This window comes from Helicoverpa zea, chromosome 23, assembly GCF_022581195.2.
Source record: "Helicoverpa zea isolate HzStark_Cry1AcR chromosome 23, ilHelZeax1.1, whole genome shotgun sequence".
NCBI lineage: Eukaryota > Metazoa > Arthropoda > Insecta > Lepidoptera > Noctuidae > Helicoverpa > Helicoverpa zea.
In genome coordinates, this window is record NC_061474.1 from 9,943,257 (window position 1) to 9,964,374 (window position 21,118).

At 37.3% G+C, this 21,118-nt stretch overlaps 1 protein-coding gene across 3 annotated transcripts in view; it reads left to right on the forward strand.

The window, feature by feature from the left end:
* Positions 1 to 21,118, forward strand: part of LOC124641749 (cGMP-specific 3',5'-cyclic phosphodiesterase) — a 141,153-nt gene that overhangs the window by 77,708 nt on the left and 42,327 nt on the right. The window contains exon 2 of one of the 3 annotated variants that reach the window (XR_006985700.1): positions 13,937 to 14,657. Coding sequence is in view for 2 of the 3 variants with exons in the window: in XM_047179919.1 (XP_047035875.1) it covers positions 14,016 to 14,657 (642 nt within the window). In the remaining variant the exon portion in view is untranslated. Of the gene's footprint in view, positions 1 to 13,936; positions 14,658 to 15,720; positions 15,961 to 21,118 lie in introns of those variants that run through there. The other 2 variants (XM_047179919.1, XM_047179920.1) reach the window with 2 other exon arrangements.

Here is a 21,118-nt window from a genome sequence, read left to right on the forward strand (position 1 = left end):
CCGAGCCAAGTCTAAAAACCCTAAAAAACACCTTTTATATAAAACTACGTTTGATGTCATTTAATCAACAAATAAGGTAATAGTACCATCAGAATTACATTCATCGTTGAATGAGGTGAATAAATTTTCAGAAACCACAATAACAGTAGGAGCCAAAGCGTATTATCGCTTCATAGAGCTCTGATTGGCCCCAGGTGACCAAGTCAGGTCTGATTTGTTCGTTCATCAGATCTTTGAAAGTGTTTCAGTGGATACTTACTGTCGTCCTGTTTACGTCTGACACAAAATATGGTACATAAACGTCCTCCGCAAGAGCGAAATTTTCCCGGTGTGCGGTAGTGACTCACAGTATACAACACTTATGTTTCTTTTGATTTGCTGGCTCCACCAAGAAATGACAAATTGCGAGCGTACATTCTGAAAATCTTGGCAAAACTACAGGTTTCAAGTACGAACACATGAAGTGGACTCTCACAGATACGTACATTTTGCCTATTCGTGAACTAATGCAAACATTTCGGTGGAGTCCCGGCTTAGGCCTCCCCCACATTAGGCGTGCGCGATCCTCGGGCGTGTGAGTAGCGCGGGCGCCGCGCGTGCGTCGCGAGCGCGTTGCGTGAGCGTCGCGTTTTGCTGCCCTGCGGCATTTGCAGCGCGCTCGCGGCGCGCACGCGCCGCTCACCTTGACGTTTAACTGCTAACGCGTTTAGCGGGCGGCGGGGATAGCAGGCGAAGGGGTAAGAACGCAACTCGAGCGCCGCGTGCTCGCCGCGAGCGCGTCGCTTGCACTCTTCACACATGCCGCAGGGCAGCAAAACGCGACGTTCACGCAGCGCGCTCGCGACGCCCGCGCTACTCACACGCCCGAGGATCGCGCACGCCTAATGTGCGGTCAGCCTTACCATGAGTAAGTAAAACTATCGTACCCTATGCGCCTGCTGATGATGATGACTCATTTTATCATCCATCCAGCTATTCCCCAACTATGTTGGTGTTGGCTTCCAGTCATCGAATCTGTATGAGTACCAATATTTTGCTTGGAGCGACTACCTATCTACAATCCAGTCAACTACACAAGACGATATCCATATTATGGTAATACTGACAGACTTTCTGGCTTCTGATTAGTCGCAGCAGCTGCAGAAAATGTACAAATGACAGCTTTGTCAGACTCAAAGCATGTAGACATAGATTATAGCTGTTTCCTGTGAAAATTACTTACGCACCATACGTAATAATTTTCCAAATTGGCTGAACAACGTCACAAACTTTACTTCTTTTGTTTAGATAAATGGTCACATCCACAACACAACCTTGATCAATGAATCTATGCGACTGCTAAGTGCTAATCCTAATTATACTGTCACGTGAAAGAATGCACCTACGGGATAAGTAGTATTTTGACGATTCGAGATTGCCCACGCAGACGAAGTTGCGGGCAACAGCTAGTCTTAAATAAATTAGGAATAGGAAAGCCAGTTTATTCATCAAAAGTAAAAGCCAAAGTAATGTCATAAAGTAAAAGTACCTAACTGTCAAATTCGTTTTTTCAAGGCTAAAGTAACACCAAAACTAATAGAAAACGAATTTGACCGTGACTTTAACTTTGGCTTTTACTTTTAATGAAGAAATTGGCTGTTAGTCACAATCTCGAGTATCATCATTTGAACTGGTAGTTGTCAATTATTTGCACTGAGAAAATCCGCTTTTGTGAAAGCGCTGTTACATTCTTAGTTCAGAAAAAAAAACAGTAAATAGCCAAGGGTGCCAAAATAGCATTTGTTTTCCTTAAACCAGTAAATCTGTCTTCTAAAAGAGTTTTCTATCACGATCCAGATCTCAGATAACTAATGTATAGGTAAGAGTCATTAGTTCGGGACCTACCTACTCTTTATCTGACGACGGATAACAATGCTTATCAAGGAAAAATGGAAGAAAGAAAAGTAGGACAATTCCTCGAAGCAGAAAATGAACCCTTTTGATGTTGTAAAAGGGATGATAATGGTTTTTTATTTTGTTTTTAACCTCTGAAATTTTTTCCGTTCCTTCCGAAAAAAAATATGAGAACGATGAAAAATTTTACAAATGCGTTAAATTACATACATTGCAGCTTATTAATTACTAGCTTCTGCTCGCGACTTCGTACGCGGATCCTGTCCCTTATGCCAGCGACTACGGGGTCAGCAAAATCAAAGATCTGAATAGTCTGATATTGAATTTTAAGGGCCCGTTGACTTGAAAACAACAGAATACGCATAACCATTAGAAACGTTCCATATATTTAATTTTTGTACTTTAACGGCAAAAGCACAGCAGACTAAACAAAACGCTGAGAACTGAACCGCAATAGACGTGACCATAGGGATAAAAGTAGTGAAAAATTCTAATTAGTCCGCATTTAAGTTATGTGTGGCAAAAATATTACACGTATTATTACGTAAAAAAGATTAAATAGATGACAAAGTCGTGGTGACTTAGTGGAAGTCGTGGTGGTTTAGTGGGTAAAGAACCAATCTCTCAAGTATGAACGTGCGTCTTTGATTCCAGGTCTTGCAAGTGCCTGCCAATGCTTTTCTAAGTTCGTATGTACTTTCTACGTATATTTTGGATACCAATGACCGTTATTTGGAGGGGATTTTAAACTGTAGGTTCCGGCTGTCATTGAACATTCTTGGCAGTCGTTATGGGTAGTCAGAAGCCAGTAAGTCTTACCAAAGGGTGTTGGGTTGAGCGGTTAACCGGGTTGTGGAGGTCAGAAAGGCAGTCGCTCCTTGTAAAACACTGGTACTCAGTTGCATCGTGACTGGAAGTCGACCCTAACATAATTGGGACAAAGGCTCTTGAGATAATAACGACAATAATAATGAGATATAGGCACCGCAGGACATCTGAGGCTGATGACGGGGAGTAGCGACCCCGCGGTGCTATATATACTGAGTTCTTCAGGGAGAGTATACTGTCCCCCATCTCCGGCCGGTCGGAGTGAACCATGACGGGGGTAGGTCTCACGCGTCTGGCTTGGCTTGGCCGTCCAGAGTGGAGTCGCTAGAGCAGGATTAGTAGCCCTGCTCGGAGGGTAGGTGCCTCATGGTAAGCACAGGGAGCGCGTAATCTGCGTTTAAAGTCCGCCGAGGTATCCTCACCCTTCAGCCGCTCATGTCCCTGTTGCCCTCTTGTTGCAATTCAGTGACTGGTTCCCGGGGGCCCAGTAAGTGAGGTGGCGAGTCTCCACCTGTCATTTTTACATGTACCTAATACATTGTCATCCACTAACATCCCATCACAATAGCCCAAGTAGTTTTCCTCCATAGTTAGCAATAGTTTAGCACAGAACCGGGGATTGTCTTTTTTTTAACGACGTTTTAACGACGTCCACCGGGGATTGTCCTTGGGTTCATTTCTATAGTGTATAAAGAGATAATCGTCGGTTTTGTGTCACCATTTCATTAAAGTTGTCTCAAAAGGGCTTCAGCGTGTTGGCTTCGGCCCCACGTTTGCCTCCCAAAAATTCGGAACTCTGTAGTCCCGAGGTCTGGAAGAGACATACAAAATAATAATGAGATATAACGCAACAAAGTCGGAGAGTGGGGGCTCGTGACGCCACGTCTAGGTATGTAAAATTTGTACTAAGCAGTGACTTAACACGAAATTCAAGCGTTGTTGTATCTTCGTTATTATTTGTTTGTGAGAAAGAGAAAAGAAAAATACATGTCCATTGAGAGAGTGCTTATCAGATAGAACCACTTTTGCTAAAACGTCATACCTCTACATGCTATAGTCTAGCTGGGCCGATGGAGTTCCACATCAGGTGTTTTAGATCTTCAATTTGTATAAGTCAATAGAAAGTGCTTATCAAATTGAACAACTTTTGCTAAAACGTCATACCTGTATATGGTACAGAGAAGCTGGGCTCTTGGGGTTCCACATCAGGTGTTCCAGATTTTAAAATTTATTATCTCAGCTGAAAATGCTCATCACATGAAACAATTTTTGCCATGGCACCATTTTTGTATCTCTTATAGTTTTGTTGGTCTGTTGGAGTTCTGCATCAGGTCTTCAAGTTTCGAAGATAAATTATAGCCTATATGTTGACCAGGCTTAATACTGATACAACAAAGAAAAAATCATTGAAATCCGTTCAGTAGTTCGGAAGATTAGCGTGTACAAACAAACAGACATACAGACATACAGACATGCAGACATACAGACAAATTTTTTTTTTTTGGATTTGTTCTCCATTACTGTTTCCAAACCCCACCCAATTATTATTTTTTTAATATATTCAATGTACAGACACAGTTTTTTTACAGATTTATTATATGTATAGATAATTTTGTAATTTTCATTCCAGTCAAGGTTTTCAGCCGGTCTGATACCGACTATATACCTGATCTTTGTAATGTGCCTACTACCATTCATCTTCATACTGATTAATGAGCCCAAACAAACTATCGACTGACCAAAAGTTTGCAGTTTGCTGTAGTTCTCACTGAAACAGTAAAAAATATATTATAAGCAAAACACTGATGAAAAGTTATTATACTGTTTAATTTAGCTGTATTTGCTTAATTAATTCGACACAATTTAGTATGATTGCCCATTCAACTATGTATTTATCTATGTAAGTAAGATCCGTCAGAACATACTACAGAAACTGCTGAAAACAACTAGTTTTGAAACAACGATAAAGTTAGTTATTTGTTTATGTATGAAAATAATGAGTTTGTTCGTTTAAATTGGATCCGCAGATTACTAGCGAGTTTCGTTCCGAGCCCATTAAAATTAATCGTGTTGTTGCTTGTAGCTACATATTTTGGTCAACCAATCACAGGGTAAATGATATTTGACAGGAGATTTAGTCAACAAATAACAGAGATTGCATAAAGTGGCGGTTTAGGATTTCTACAGAATATGATATTTTTGGTATTTACTTGCTTGTCTAGCAACGAACGAGCAAGTATCAATTTCGAATTCAGGATAGGTATTTCGATTTTTTTTTAGGTACAGCATTGACTGGTCAGCATAGTTAATAAATGCCTATATGCTTTTTAGATAGTTTTCTCCAAATTACCACATAATAATTTAACATTAGTAATCAATCACACAGTGTAGGGACACCCACTCACACACACCTATGTAAATACATCGGTTTAGCCTTTTTGGAGCTCAATGACAAAACATAACAACATAGAATCAGAAGAACTATCAACATAATGTCAAATATTAGGACATTAGAAAACCCTGAAGCTTCACATTACTTTCTGCATATAAACGTTTTCAAATCTCCTAACTCCTGCAGCCCTAGTACCATTACATCACAAGTACTAGGCGCGCAGAATTCGGAATGCTCGTTAGCATATTAATATCAAATAAAAATAATCTCAAATATTAGGTACCTAAGGCATTAGAAAGTGTCATTACTTTCTTCGCAATCATCATAAAATCTCTTCCAAACTCCTGCTGCCTTAGTACCGTTACATCACTTGTACCAGGCGCGTAGAATTCGCAAGAGCTCGTTAGTATTCCGCGCTAGTATTATTTAACACTTGAGCTACACGTGGTGGCCACGTGCGGGGAATATGATCGCGTTGTGTAAGGTTGCCGTTGCTAACCTGCTTTGTACTGACCTGTGCCTTTGGTTTTCTGTTGTCCTAGTCAAGTCGTTCAGTTTATAATAGCCTAGAAGTTCATGATAATTAATTATCTCAAGTCAGCAGCTGAGTTTGATGCATAAAATCTATGATTTTTCCAGAGAACTTGAACTCACATATTTTCAAAATATGTATTCTGGTATATTCATTTATTTACCAAGATTGATTAAAACCATTGGAACCTCGGACCAACACACATATTGTGTTTTTCTATGACAATTGCTCTACCACTGGGAAATGGGCAATGACTTCAGAATGGACACTTACGGTAAACCGACTCTTACTATATTTTTACTGTATTGTTTTTACACCCTCTTAAAATAAATTCCAGGATATTCTCAGATCCCTTTAGCAAAACAAATCTTTTAGTTAGTTAATCCTGCAGTCGTTGGAGCTACCGCACACTGCTAACTTTTAATCGGCTGATAGTTGTGTCGGGCTCATAAATAAATAAGTAGAGATGTATGGTAGTGCGCACATTACAATGTACATGTATCAGACCGACTAAAGCCCAAATTCACTGACAACAGAAACGTCAATATTTCTTAAAATAATTGTCTGTTTAAAATTTTTAATTAAATGTGAAAAATAGTAAACAGTGGTTTTAAGGTTTACCATCTATATTGTCGGTGAAATTAAGCCTTAAAAGTGTGATTGGCTTCACGATTACCTTCAAAATAAACTGTCCCCCAACTATCAGGCCAACTATCGGCCGACAATTAAGTCAACAGTCTGCAAGAGTTACTTAAGGTCATAATTCGGCAGTAAGATTCCATACACACAAAAGCATGGGTATTGTATGATCGTGTCACTTTCCCCATTGGCTCAGATTGCGTAATGACTACACAATTGCTTCATTGGATCATGTGGCTTACTGTAATATACGGACGGTTAGTTCGGCCAACAGGTTCATTAAATAAATAGCATTTTGTTTTAAGTAGATGTAAAGTTAATCTTTTAGTACGTGTTCATAAATACCCACAGGATTATTTTTGAACGAGTGCGTAAAATACCTAATACTTAGGTATCACAATTTTTTATTATGTTTTATACTCAAATACCGAAGTTTGATACTTCGAAATAAATCACAATATGAACGCATAAAACTTCGTCGGTACACTACACACGCAAATGGGTTATCCTGTTTAAAATTCATTACATTTTTAAATCGGAATTCACCCCAAATATTTATATATTGCCTGTAATTATGTGAAGTTGTTATTAACAAATGATTGCGGTAATATTTGGGTAAATTATGATTAACGATTGATTAATTAAAGTGTTACGGCTAAATTGGTATGTGACAAATGTTCCACTTATTACGCTAAAAGCCGACCTATCAATTCAAATAAATATTTTATAACTTTTAAAGACTCCAATAACACATCCTAGCATTTTCACACTAACGGATTTTCCGGTCAGCTTTTCCTAGAGACACTACCCGGTTCGTACGAAAGAAGCGTCGGAAAGAATAAAGACTCCTTTTTACCCGGTTGCGGTTATTGATGCCTCCGGAGCGAGGGTAAGGGGAACAACAAGCAACAGCTATTTACTAATAATTAAGTACCTATCAAAGCAACCAATAAATCGTAATCAAAGGTAAACACAAACAGCAAACATTCCTACGTTTTACCGTGAAACGGAACGCAGTTGACACAGGTTTTCCAGTTATTTCCCACAGGCTATGTATTAGAGGGCAATAATGTACTTTAATTAATTATTAAACTCAACACAATGATCAACCAACTTCAAATTGCTAGCGCTCGAGTGGGACTGGAAATGAATTTAGAAAAAACCAAAGTAATGACTAACAGACAGCTAACTCCAATACTGGTTAATGATGTGCCACTCGAGTATGTAGAGAGTTACGTTTATCTTGGTAAACAAATTTCATTTAGAAAAGACCGAAATATGGAAGAAATAAACAGAAGAGTAGCTATCTCATGGAAAAAGTACTGGGCTCAAAAAGAGGTTCTGAAATCAAAATTACCAATTAAATTAAAAAAGATAATTTTAGACTCGACAATTTTACCCTGCCTCACCTACGGCTGCCAAACATGGACCTACGACCAGAAAGCAAGACACAAAATCCAGACAACTCAGAGAGCAATGGAAAGAAGCTGCTTAAACGTAAAGCTGAGAGACAGAGTCAAAAATACAGAAATTCGAGAAATTACCAAAGTAAATGATGCTCTAAAGTTCGCTAAAAGTTTAAAATGGAAGTGGGCTGGTCATGTTGCGAGATACACGGACAATCGTTGGACAATCAACATCACAAACTGGAAAGGCCCACCAGGCAAGCGAGGTAGAGGGCGTCCATGTGGACGGTGGCAGGATGAGATTGTGGCTACCGCAGGAAGACACTGGATGTCAACGGCCAGAGACAGAAATAAGTGGAATTCTTTGGAGGAGGCTTTTACCCTAAGGGGGTCCACATTACCTAAATAATTATATTTAAATATCCCTGATTAAATTCATTTGGCTTTGTAAATTAATGTGGAATTAAATAAAGCTTAATTATTATTATAATTATTATTATTAATGTACTTTAATTTGCTTAAACAAACATGTGGGCGGTAACTATGAATTGGTTAATAATGTTTACTGTTGATATAATCTAGACTGTTTTGTATAGGAATACTAGAGTCTGCCAGCAGTTTTACCCGCTTCCCGTAGAAACTGCTTTGCGTAATCAAATAAAAAGTAGCCTGTAGCCTCTCGGTAAATGAGCTATTATCTAACACTGAAAGAATTTTTCAAATCGGTCTAGTAGTTCCTGAGATTATCGCATTCCAACAAACAAACAAACTACTCAGTTTTTTTTGACAGAAATCAATATTTTCAACAATATTATATACATAGATTGATTTATCTCAAAAACATATAACAAAATGCCAAAATACTCTTACCGCTGTCATAATTTTACGCAATATTACCACTCAATAAAATACAGGGTGTTTGGCGCATGGACCGACAAAAATTTTTGGGGGATTCGTGAGGCCATGTACTAGTTTTCACTCATAGACCCAATGTCCTATATGTCACTGTATTCGAGATACGATTTTTTTTGTTTGTTTTTAAAAATTACCGGAACTATCACCTTTAAAACGCTATAACTTTTCAGTCTGTTGTCGAATTTACACCAAATCACTTTCATTGCGTTCTCTGATGTATTATTATTCCAAATAAAACATAAATTCATAGCACTAGATGGAAAAAAAATACTTGTTGAGCTTCCAAACTCTTAAAAATGAAAAAACGTATGAAAAATGTCAAATTCAAAATTAATTATAAAAAAAAGTAAAAGCTTTTATGAACTTCGTTTAATAAAAAAAAATTGCCTACTTAATACCCTTTCCAACGATATGCCACATGGGTGTGAAATCATTAATAATGTCGTCAAAATCAGAGCAGGAACGAACACGCACTCTAACGTCTCTAACAACGAACCCGTTTGATAGAACAATGGTAAGCAGGTAATTGGCAGGTAAACTGCCTGTCTCTTTCTTACGCATGAAAAATATCTCTTGTCTTTGTCTATCATTGGGTTGGAGTTTGTTATGTGATCCTTGTTTAGTCGAGATTTGACTATCTCTGCTATCGGAAGTGTCCGTGTATTTCACGTTTTCCTATTTCGTTGTTTTTTGTTAAAGTTTGTTTTTGTTAAGTTTTGTTTGTTGAACTTTTCTGTTAAACTGTTGGTGTATTCACCGTGCTTGTTACAATGCCTAACTTCAGCAACGAAGAGTATGCTGACATGTTGTTGGCATATGGCAGCGCTAATTGTAACGCTCGTGAAGCGCGTAGAATTTACCAGCAGCGTTATCCTAACCGGCGTATACCACACCACGAGACGTTTGCTACAACCTATCGACGTCTGAGGGAGACTGGAAACATAAATTTCCAAGAGCCTCGCGTTAATGTGAGGCAACATAATGTTGTAATTGATGAAAGCATTTTGCAAGCTTTTGATGAGGATCCAACGACAAGTATTCGAGTTGTAGCTGAAAGACTTCACTTGTCGGTTTGGAAAGTTTGGTCAGTTCTTCGGGAAAATGGAAAGCATGCGTATCACTACACTTCTGTTCAAGGTACGTTAAGTACTTTATTTATTTTATCAGGCGAAATCGTAAAACTAAATTTTGAACCAGTTATCTTCGACCTTATTGTGCTGAAATTTTGCACCCAAAAAACTTGTATTTTAAAATGGTTTTAACCATACACTTATTTTAAACGTTTACAAATATCCTTGTAGCTTTACTGGTTCGTTTTTCAAATAAATACCTAGTAACTTTTATTTTTTCTAATTTTATCTTTTAAATTTATGTTAGTTTTTGCCATTCAAAAAGTGAATTTTTACCAGTCTTTAATGGATTGTTCTAGGTCTCATAGATGATGATCACAGGAGACGGCTCGATTTTTGCCGATTTATGATGCATACGGACGTAGATGATACAAATTTTTTAAAAAGAATTTTGTGGACTGATGAATCCAATTTTAATCACGAGGGAATTGTGAATCTCCACAACCTTCACCATTGGGCGCAAAAAAGACAAAATCCCCGCAAGAAAAGACAAAGTTCCTTTCAAACTAAGTTTAGTGTAAACGTTTGGGCGGGGGTTATTGGAAGACACCTGATCGGTCCACATTTCTTACCAGAGCGCCTGACCGGAGAAAATTATTTGAATTTTTTACTCGAAGATTTACCTGAATTGGTATTACCAGTATTAGATGGAGAACCAATTATTTTCCAAAATGATGGCTGTCCAGCACATTACCAGCGAGACGTGCGAGAACATTTGGACAACTGTTTTCCAAATTCATGGATCGGAAGAGGCGGCCCAATTCCTTGGCCTGCACGTTCACCAGACCTGACGCCCTTGGATTTTTATGTCTGGGGCCGTGCAAAAGAAATTGTGTATGCGACTGAAGTACCCACAAGAGAAATTTTAATCGAAAGAATAAATTGCGCCTTTGAAATTATGAAAGCAGAAATGCGACTGAGGACGACGACTGTAGAAATTAGAAAAAGATGCCGTGCATGCATTCGCAACAGAGGCAGTCATTTTGAACATAATTTATAACTTAAATTTAATTAAAACATTTTAAAACATTTTTGTGTTTTCATTACCCTGGCACTGGTTAATGTGTACCTTTAGGTTTGTGACGACATTATTAATGATTTCACACCCATGTGGCATATCGTTGGAAAGGGTATTAAGTAGGCATTTTTTTTTTATTAAATGAAGTTCATAAAAGCTTTTACTTTTTTTTATAATTAATTTTGAATTTGACATTTTTCATACGTTTTTTCATTTTTAAGACTTTGGAAGCTCAACAAGTATTTTTTTTCCATCTAGTGCTATGAATTTATGTTTTATTTGGAATAATAATACATCAGAGAACGCAATGAAAGTGATTTGGTGTAAATTCGACAACAGACTGAAAAGTTATAGCGTTTTAAAGGTGATAGTTCCGGTAATTTTTAAAAACAAACAAAAAAAATCGTATCTCGAATACAGTGACATATAGGACATTGGGTCTATGAGTGAAAACTAGTACATGGCCTCACGAATCCCCCAAAAAATTGTGTCGGTCCATGCGCCAAACACCCTGTATATACCTACTTGCATTATCTATCTACATACTACATACATATTTACCTAAAAGGCTTTCCATTTTCTTTTGACACGACCCCTCAAATTAGCGACATCTCCATTCAAAACTACACGCGATTTGCAAAATGGCTTCAATTATTGTAATAGCAAATGACTCTCTACTTCTAACATTATGGAAATAACAGCTATTAGGTACACATCTCTTCGTGTAAGATGGGCAAGGATAAGAAGGGGGGACTATACTTAATATATAACTGAAGAGTTTGTTGGTTTGAACACGCTTATCTCAGAAGCTACTGCTCAGATTTGAGAAAATCTATCAGTGTAAATAAAATAGCTCATTTATTGAGGAATGCTATAATCTATGTATGGTGGTGGAAATTAGTATAATAATTATTTGGTGGCTTTTTGCATGATATGACAGATATTGCATTTTTTGAAAACCTGGCGTTTCCTAGTTGGTTTTTATAAAGAGGTAGAGTTTGATAAAATCTCTTGATCTAGTGATTAGATTTTGAAAATTCGTTGGGACACGAATGAATCCTAGGAAATAAGCTAGTATTATATGCTTAGAGGTAATTAATATTCAAAGACATCCACCGGCGAGCCTGATGACGGTATCACGATCGAAGCTGTTTGACTATTAATGTAATGAGTTTTGGTTAAATGGCGCGGTTAATAAGCTCAATAATGAGGTTCGCTACTGTTCTAATGAGATATATAGTAAATAAAATGTTTTATTATGTAATTGATTGGGGAATTACTATAATTCCCGTATCCCGTAAAAACTATTTCCCGAGCCTGGATAAAATGATATAGCCTTATTTCGGCCCCTAATGTGTAGCTTCTCAACAGTGTTAGATGTTTTCAGATTGATACAGTAATTTTGGAGCCGTTAGGGTATAAATAAACAAATAAAAAAATCCTCTTTTTACCTATTATGAGGAAGTAGAGATAGTACAGAAGAACCGACACGACATTAATAATTATTCATATTTTTTCTCCAATCACATAAAACCATAGAACAATGCCCACATGTATGACGGAAACGACGACGCCACAATAATGCCTACATCATTGAATCCTCAATGAATAAGGTGATTTGTTTGACAGCTTGTCAGTACATTACTGACGTAGGTACTCGAGGGGAACATTACTGAGATTAATCGTCAATTATTATAGGTCACATTAATTGTAATTGACATGTTACATAATAATTGTTATGTTTGGCTTGTAGTATAGATATATTGCCTATAATAATGATGGTAGTGGTTTAGGAAATGCAGCTGTTTATTGTAAAGCATTAGTAAATTATTGACAATTCTGTGAGGTTAACGCAGTAATCATTATTACGCTAGCGTTTAATATTTATTTACACATTTGGTTTACCAATTTCTTTTACAAAAAAATGGTACTTAAATAAAAAAAAAATACACTTTTATATTTTGTTACTACACTTCATGGTGACAAACATTATAATTTAATTAGGGAGAAGGTGTATTTGTAGGCTTATTATTAAAAAAATCAATGTTGATCGCTATGAAACCCACACTTAAAAATTCTAAAGTAAGCGTGGTTTTTTCTTCCATTTACACTTTACATATACATGTAGGTACCATAAAAATAAATGACTAATAACACTCCTACCTCCTGCTAAATTATACATTAATAAACCGCAGAATTTGAATGAAAACCCCATAGCTACCTCATGGCAAGACAATCCATCGTTATCTCATATTATGGTTAAGCCGCGCCCAGCCCGAATGGGCTTTTGTGAAATTATGTTCTATACTCACGGGAAAAAACATAAAGGGTAATATGCAGAAGGGTAGTTACGAATAATTAAGAAGTAGACAAATATGTTTGTATTTACATAGCAAAATAAATAAATTATAACAGCAATGATACATACAAAATTTGTGTGCAACCTCATGTTAATTCAATAAATTAAATTTTCGTTGGCTTCTTTGACATATTTTATCCATTAACAGTTTTGTACCTACACTAGAATCAGTACATACTAATGGTAAAGATACTGCGGGCTTTTAAAAAGTTAGGGATAAAAATAAACAAAGTCACGCAATAAAAATAGACCTTCTGTACTTCCATACTCTATGACACTAACAGTGCTGATATTCGGACAATTGTCAGTGTAAATGGCGGCCATAAACGCGCTACAATTTATTGCCAGCTAGTGTACGTAAGGAAAAATATTGTAATAGACAGCATATGTACTGAAATGAACAGTTTTTATTCGATGCATTCCGTGATCGCGTGATACTCAGTTGTTCAATTTATGTGTTTGTTGCTTTACGTTAATAGGATCCTAGTATTTACGTCAGTGCCTTATTTTCTTTGGCTACGAGTGTAATTTTGAGGGGATATCTAACTGTGTGTTGAGGCATCATTCTATATTATCTCCTTAATTAGATTCCGAATTGATTCTCTATTTTAGGATTTTTTCAAGGCATTTAAAATCAACCATAACATGAAACCACATAATAATTGAAAACTAAGTATAAAAGACAATTATTTACTTTATTTTTCCAACACTCTCACCCACAGAAAAGCTAACAAAGTTGAGATTTACAAACAACTTGAAACAAAACAAATCAACAGTTTACCCTGTCTAGTCGGATCTAAACTCATTAGTACCCTTTTTGTTACAGGTAACACAACGTAGCCAAGAGATGCCGAACATGTTCGAAGCCACAAACGAAGCAGGAGTGTCCCAAAACTAACTGCCATGACATCCGAGGAGCCGATAGATGTTGTCGCCAAAAAAGACTCCAAAAAGACCGATGAGTGCGCCAACTTCGAAATACCAGAAAACAAAAAAGACAAAAGCGTAGTCGATCCAAAACAGAAACGATCACAAGAACTCATGAGGCTGGTCTACGAACTACCCGATGACATAAAGAACCCAGAAATAATAGAAAACAACAATATGTTGAAGGAAAACCCACCAATTACGATAGTGGAGATCACAGAACAGAATGGTTGTGCCGAGTTAAATGCTACTCAATGTGATAACGATTATTTTAACGTAGACGGCAGTCCAAAGGACTTAGGCAATAAGGTGGTATACGACGTGCTAGCTACTAATGAACTGATTATGCACTGTGCTGAAGAATTCAAGGAGGTTATAGACAGATCATCACCTGATGATTGTACAGATGAAGATTTGCTAGAATTGAAGAAGTTACTAGAAGGAAAGCCGAAGGTGTTGGATAGGTATATTCGGGAGTGTGCGACGACGGATGAGGTGACGAGGCTCCATAGTTTGACATCTTCGGGGCCGCTATCTCCGAGGCCACATCATGAGGCGAGGAGTACATCGGTGACATCAGACTTATTCCAGCTATGGCTGTCTTCATCTCCAGTGAAGGTCAGTGGTACATTTTAATGTTATGACGTTTGATGTACTAATGTGTGATGATTGAATACTTACGTAGGTAAGAAGTTAATGCGTTTTTAATATCAATGGTTAGCGGCAATATTCGGTCATTATGTTGCATAAGGAAAAATGTGTTTGATGTTTCCATTCGGGAAAACTTGTTTGGGTTTCCACATTTTAATGTGTGGCAGATTTTAGTATAGGGAAATGTTTCTAGGTTTTTGTAGCCTAGTTGAAATGGAATCGTAATATGAGGCTAATTAATTCGGCTGTTATCATCAATTGCTTTATTTTGCTGCAATTACATAAGTATGCAGATTTATAATATTCTGTTCGACAGTAATTATGCCATTAAAGTGTATTTTTTTCATCTCTCGAGCAAAGTTTTTATCTCTTGCTTCACAAATAGAAAGCGTTTCTAGAATGAGATTGAAATAACTATATTCCCGTAATTTTCTTTGAGTTCCATCTGCATAAAGTAGTTCAAAGTAGTGTTTATTTTTAATTTAATAAAATAATTATTACCCTGATACTTTTCAGTAGTCTGGAATTTAAATTAAAATAAATTTTAGGATAAAATATTCTGTTGAAACCTTAGGTGAGGTAGAAAAAGCCCTGTTTTATAGGATAGGTACATATTCCGATATCCTATCAATTCATTTTAATTCGCAAAATGTTACTTATAAAACTTTTCCTAACAATTATGAGTACAACCATTTCCCTTTATGAATTTATTCATTCCTTTCCTCATGGTGATTATAGTAAAGGTATAAGCTAAAACCTACCACAAACATTTCCTCTCACTATCAATTAGTCACCCAAAAAGGCTAGTCATTTCGTTAGGAATCCCGGGGTAGCCCCAACAGGAAAATCAATCAGGAGACTACACTTAACATACCATACTTAGACTCACATCCAACTATTAAAGAACAAAGAGCAATTTGGATCTAAACAATGGTAATACTTTGACCATATTTAGAAGCAATGATGTAACTTATCCATGTGGTTATGAATCTAATTCTCTTAGTACATTACAAGTCAGTCGTGCCGGGATCTTGTGACTAAAGCGTTTGTGTTCAATCGTCATTTGTTTAGGCAAATGGCTATTAGAGCATGTGGTGTTAGGGCTATATTAGCCAGAAGTACTATGAAGGAGGCTGCGGCTTTATATTATACGGCTGTGTATAATTATTTAATGCAGCTGCATCCTTTGAAGAGAGTGATGTCGAAACGAAGGAGGAAAGTTAAGTGGCGTGTCACTACTGTTTATAGGAAGAGAACTACGTTTGTACGAGTGAGTACTCTAATTTGTATAGTGCGAAATAAAATTGAAATTATTTGGCAAACATTCGAACTAAAATGTATAGAAATTCACGTGGATTTCCGTAGTAGTAGCTTTGATGTAACTTCGCGATGTAAGTCGTGGTGGCCTAGTGGGCAAAGAACCAACCTCTCGAATAAGAGGGCGCGGGTTCGATTCCAGGTCAGGCAAGTACCAATGCAACTTTTCTAAGTTTGTATGTACTTTCTAAATATACCTTAGACACCAATGACTGTGTTTCGGATGGCACGTTAAACTGTAGGTCCCGGCTGTCATTGAACATCCTTGGCAGTCGTTACGGGTAGTCAGAAGCCAGTAAGTCTGACACCAGTCTAATCAAGGGGTATCGGGTTGCCCGGGTAACTGGGTTGAGGAGGTCAGATAGGCAGTCGCTTCTTGTAAAGCACTGGTACTCAGCTGAATCCGGTTAGACTGGAAGCCGACCCCAACATAGTTTGGGAAAAGGCTCGGAGGATGAGCTGTGATGTAACTTGATGGTGTACTCGTGTCCATGCCTTTAGGCAATTTATTGCCTTTAATTATTGTAAAAGTCTTTTTTAACGCCGATCATCACATTTGTGCAATACTGAACAACTGGCACAGAAGTTCTTACTCTATGCGAATAAAGTCAATTTTACGAGGCAGAGCCCTCCAATCCTCGGTTTTATATACTAATAAAAATACTGTAATACAAAAAACAATGACTTATGTCCCACTAAAAATAAATTTACATTTCCTCTAAAAGCCCACGAATAGGCCCAAAATAAACGTAAGTACCTGGCAACCCCTTACACAACAATACGACCGAAAATCCGATTTCCTCACACATAGGTGAAAATCTTCCCCCACTACTCAGCTAACGATATTTAAATTTATTTTATGTACGTCATACCTTCATCCCTACATTACCATATATACAACGATCAATGTGACTTGATACTTGATAGTGGTGGTTCTTAGAGAATTCAACCAACTGGAAGGGCTATTGCCATGACTTGTGCCAAAATGCTGTTAATACTGTATGTTTAGGCAATTTGCTCATATAGCAACTGGTGAAGCAACTGGCATGTAGCTTTTTTCATATCTTTAAAATGGCATTGCGCACTCATAGTATCATTAACATAGAAATCTTTCCAAAGTTGATAGTTGTCTCAACTAAAGTTACTCCGTGTACAAAGCGCTTTATGTTTGTGTTTGACAATTTTATCTTGTGTGTGGGTAACGATGTGACCGGTTCTAGAGTGAGCTAGGTTAGCTAGGCTAGCACTATTTGTTACGTTGCCAGACTTTTTCGCATATGGGTAGATTGGTTTTCATGTCGGTTCCTGTTTGATATATGCTTTAAAGCTACGTTCGAAGATAAAACGTCATTCACGGCTCAATTGGTCTTATTACGAAAAAGGTTAAACGACGTTTACACCTGAAAAAGCAACCTTTTCGAGACAAAGGATCTTTCGTTTTTTCCGCACTACAAACATCGACACCTACTTATTTTTCACCGATCAAACCGTTATTTCCTACCTTAAGGGTGCGTCTACATGGTGCATGTAGCTGGAGCAAGTTAACATGCGCAAGTGACAAGTGACAAGAGCACGCGGGTGGATATCTTGCTTTGCTGTGCATGTGCCTCAATATGCGCAAGCTACTTGCACCGTGTAGGTGCACCCAAACGTTGGCAAAATCTTCGAAAATATCGAAGGAGCCATAAATAGGAATAAGAAGAAGGTCTATCTTTAGGTCTAACTTTTTTTCTATAGCAAAGACCATAATAATTTTATCGTTTACCCATAGGTCTAGTTATAGTGGTTATGTATCCAGGTAGCGAAGGTTGTCGATATCAATCGCGTAGCTCGCCACTCGATAAAGATAATATGGTAAAAGCATTTCGAGTGTTGTGTCCACTTTGCAGCGCGGATAGTCATGACGCTGGCTGTAGAGTAAAGAAGGTGTAGATGCGGCATGTTTTATTGTAGACGAGTAATATTATTATTTTTGGTTGGTAGTGGTAGTAGATACATGGAAAAGTTCAATAATGCACTAAAAGAGAAACACAGAAGACACTATAATTAACATCTAATCGGGAAGGATAAGTTAGATTTATTTCTGACCACGTAGTAAAGTTTCTAAATAAAAAACTATGTAATTTTTTTTACACGGCTTGCATATCGACCATTGGAATGCCATGTGAGGAAATTAACTGAAACTTCCCTTCCCTTTGACCGTTTTTTTATATTTCATTCGTGTATGAAGACAGAACATCTCACACTAGTCTAACCCTCTGCACCACACACGTATTTCTTTCTTTGCTCCTTAATGAATAAAGCCACTGAGTAAAAAACACCCTAAAACCCTAACTGCGGCTGATTACCATCTGTCGGTTAACCCTGTGGATCGATCTGACCAATAGCCGCGAGCCATTTTGGCTAACCGCTTTACTTGACTAAGCTAAGTTTAAGATAACTAGCGTTTTGTTTGTGTTGGTTAAATTATTAGCTTGTATTCATTAGGTTTGTATATTAATGTTACGATGTATTCGCGTATATCATGCATCATGTACAGCTACCAAACTCTGGTAGCATAACAAACTAAATTCGTTTAGTTTTATTACTAGGTGTTTTTCGTGTTTTTACTTTTTCCCGTAGCTGTATAAACTATAGCTGCACGACACTTATTTAGCCATAAAAGAAAGTGCTTGCGACACTAATAACCGCATAGACAAGCACTGCCACAATCATCTGACCAAGATGCTCTGTGGCCAATGATGATTGATAAACTATAGACTGCGGAGTGTGCAATTTTCCAACACTGAATTATTTCTATAATCAGTTTAGAAGTTCCTTTCAAATCCTCTAGTGGTAAACAAATTAAAAAATAGTTTAGATTATGTTCTATCCTTACACTGTATTTAAAGATTAATAAAATATCATGCAAAAAATATTTCGACCGTATTCGATCTATTTGATTCTAGCATCCTCGTCGCGTTTCGCGTTAATATACAACACTTGAGGCGGTAAAACATTGTCATTATCAGATAAGATAGTCACGTTAAATTGAATCGAATCCCACACTTACCTCTGTGCCCGATGATAGTGCCGATATACGATATAATCAGGCTTTATATATTTACATACGTGTGAGTACACCTATATCCTAATTCTATAGCTTATGAAGCTTACTCTGATCAAATATTGTTGCCAAACTTCCTATTAGCATAAACATCCGATTCAAATATGAAAAAATATTAGTTTCAAATTATCTGTGTATTATAATAAAGAGGATTTTTTTTGTTTGTTTGTTTGTACTAAAGACTCCGAAACTACTAGACTTTGGAAAATTCTTTCACTGTTAGAAAACTAGACTATCCCCGAGTATCATGCGAGGTTAATGCGGGCAGTAGTTCCCAGTGGCCGCGGGTGAAAATGAGGAACAGTTAATTTATAAAGATAATTAAATAAGTCCTTCACAACTTTCAGTGTGGTACTTTTTTGTTGTTTACCGTGTACTTTCAGCACGATACGTTTATATACAAACTGGTGGTTATTTTCATGGAAATAATGTAGTTAAGCACTAAACTCCAACGTTATGGAGAATATCGCTTTGTACCGCGATATTTACATGTTTTCAAGGCTTCACACAATATGTGGACACTATTGTAGTCTCGCTTTATGGGACAGTCAGATTTTTATTGTTCAGAACACATTCTATGAGGAAATTCTTATATACATGAAATTCATAAGTAGGTCATCCATGTCTTGATAAATAAGCCTAAGCCTGTATTGTGCACATAACGTAAGTCTTTGATTGTGCAGTTGAAGAGTTTATTTGGCAAAATGGGATATTATAGCGTTCCTTTTTATCCTACTGCTAGATGTAGTCTCTTCGAAATCGAAACCGTTTAGAAACTAGTACAACTTAATAATACAAATAAAATGCTGTTTTGTACTATAAAAGTTCGTACTTTCTCGCCCTCAGACAGGCATCGATTCAAAACGCCGAACTGGCACAAAGAGTTACCCATCTTCACGTCCTTTGTCATCAATACGAGCTTGTCATCCCTTCTCCTATCAATAATCAGACACCACCTTCCCGTAGATGGCGGATCAAAAGCTATTCAGCACTAAATAAACTTCGTTACCCCAGAAAGGGTTGTCTATTACCACCTGAACATCTTTTTGAAAGACTCACCTTTTCAGTGAGCCTCAATTTGAAAGAAGGGCCTTTCATTGGCTTTCATGAAGTCATTTTCGCGTATGTTTGGTGAAATTGATATTATTTGTGTAGGTAATGGGTGTTTTTGCGAAATGTCCGGTCTATTTAAGTCAATCTTGGTAGGTATCGAGTTGCTCGGGTAATTGGGTTGAGGAGATCTGACAGGCGGTCGCTCCATGTAGCACTCTGGTACTCAGGTGCAACCGGTTAAAACTGAAAGCCAACCCCAACATTATTTTGGAAAAAGGTTAGGCAAATGATAGTTCCGATCCTTGGAAACTGAATTATACATAGTCTATCTATGTGTCTTGTGATAGCTTTCTGATATTAGGGATTTTGGAGATTAGCCGTCAACTCAGCGAATTTATTTACGGAGCACATAATAACAAACGGAATAGTTTAAAAGTAGTGAATAGGTACCTGTCCACTCTCGGAGGTTCCGCAACCATGGATGTATTCTTAAACCATGTTTATTTGTTTATAATAAACAAGATAAATTACATGATATCACTACTGTACAAAATATTATAGACTAGACTGGATGTTATGGCGAGATTTCACCATAATAGTTTACGCGTCGGCGCTAGTCCACAGCTAGCATGTGGTCGCGCACAAAGGCTGGAATTATGCACACATTTTAGAAATGTTCGCATTGAATTTGTTTGACAGAGCGAGTAGTCCAGAAGAAATATTTGTGTGCGTCACAGCACTGTACACCGGAATCTAGCCTTTGGGCTACTGAAGCTTCAGTTTTACCTTATGTCTAAGGGGTATTTTAGGGAACGTGGTTTAGGAGAGAAATTACTGCTTTGACAAATGAAACAACAATTTTCAAAAAATTATACTCTTTAAAAATGATGACAACATTTTCGCTAAATATCCATTTCAGCAAAACACCCCACCATTTCCTCCCTAAAATCAC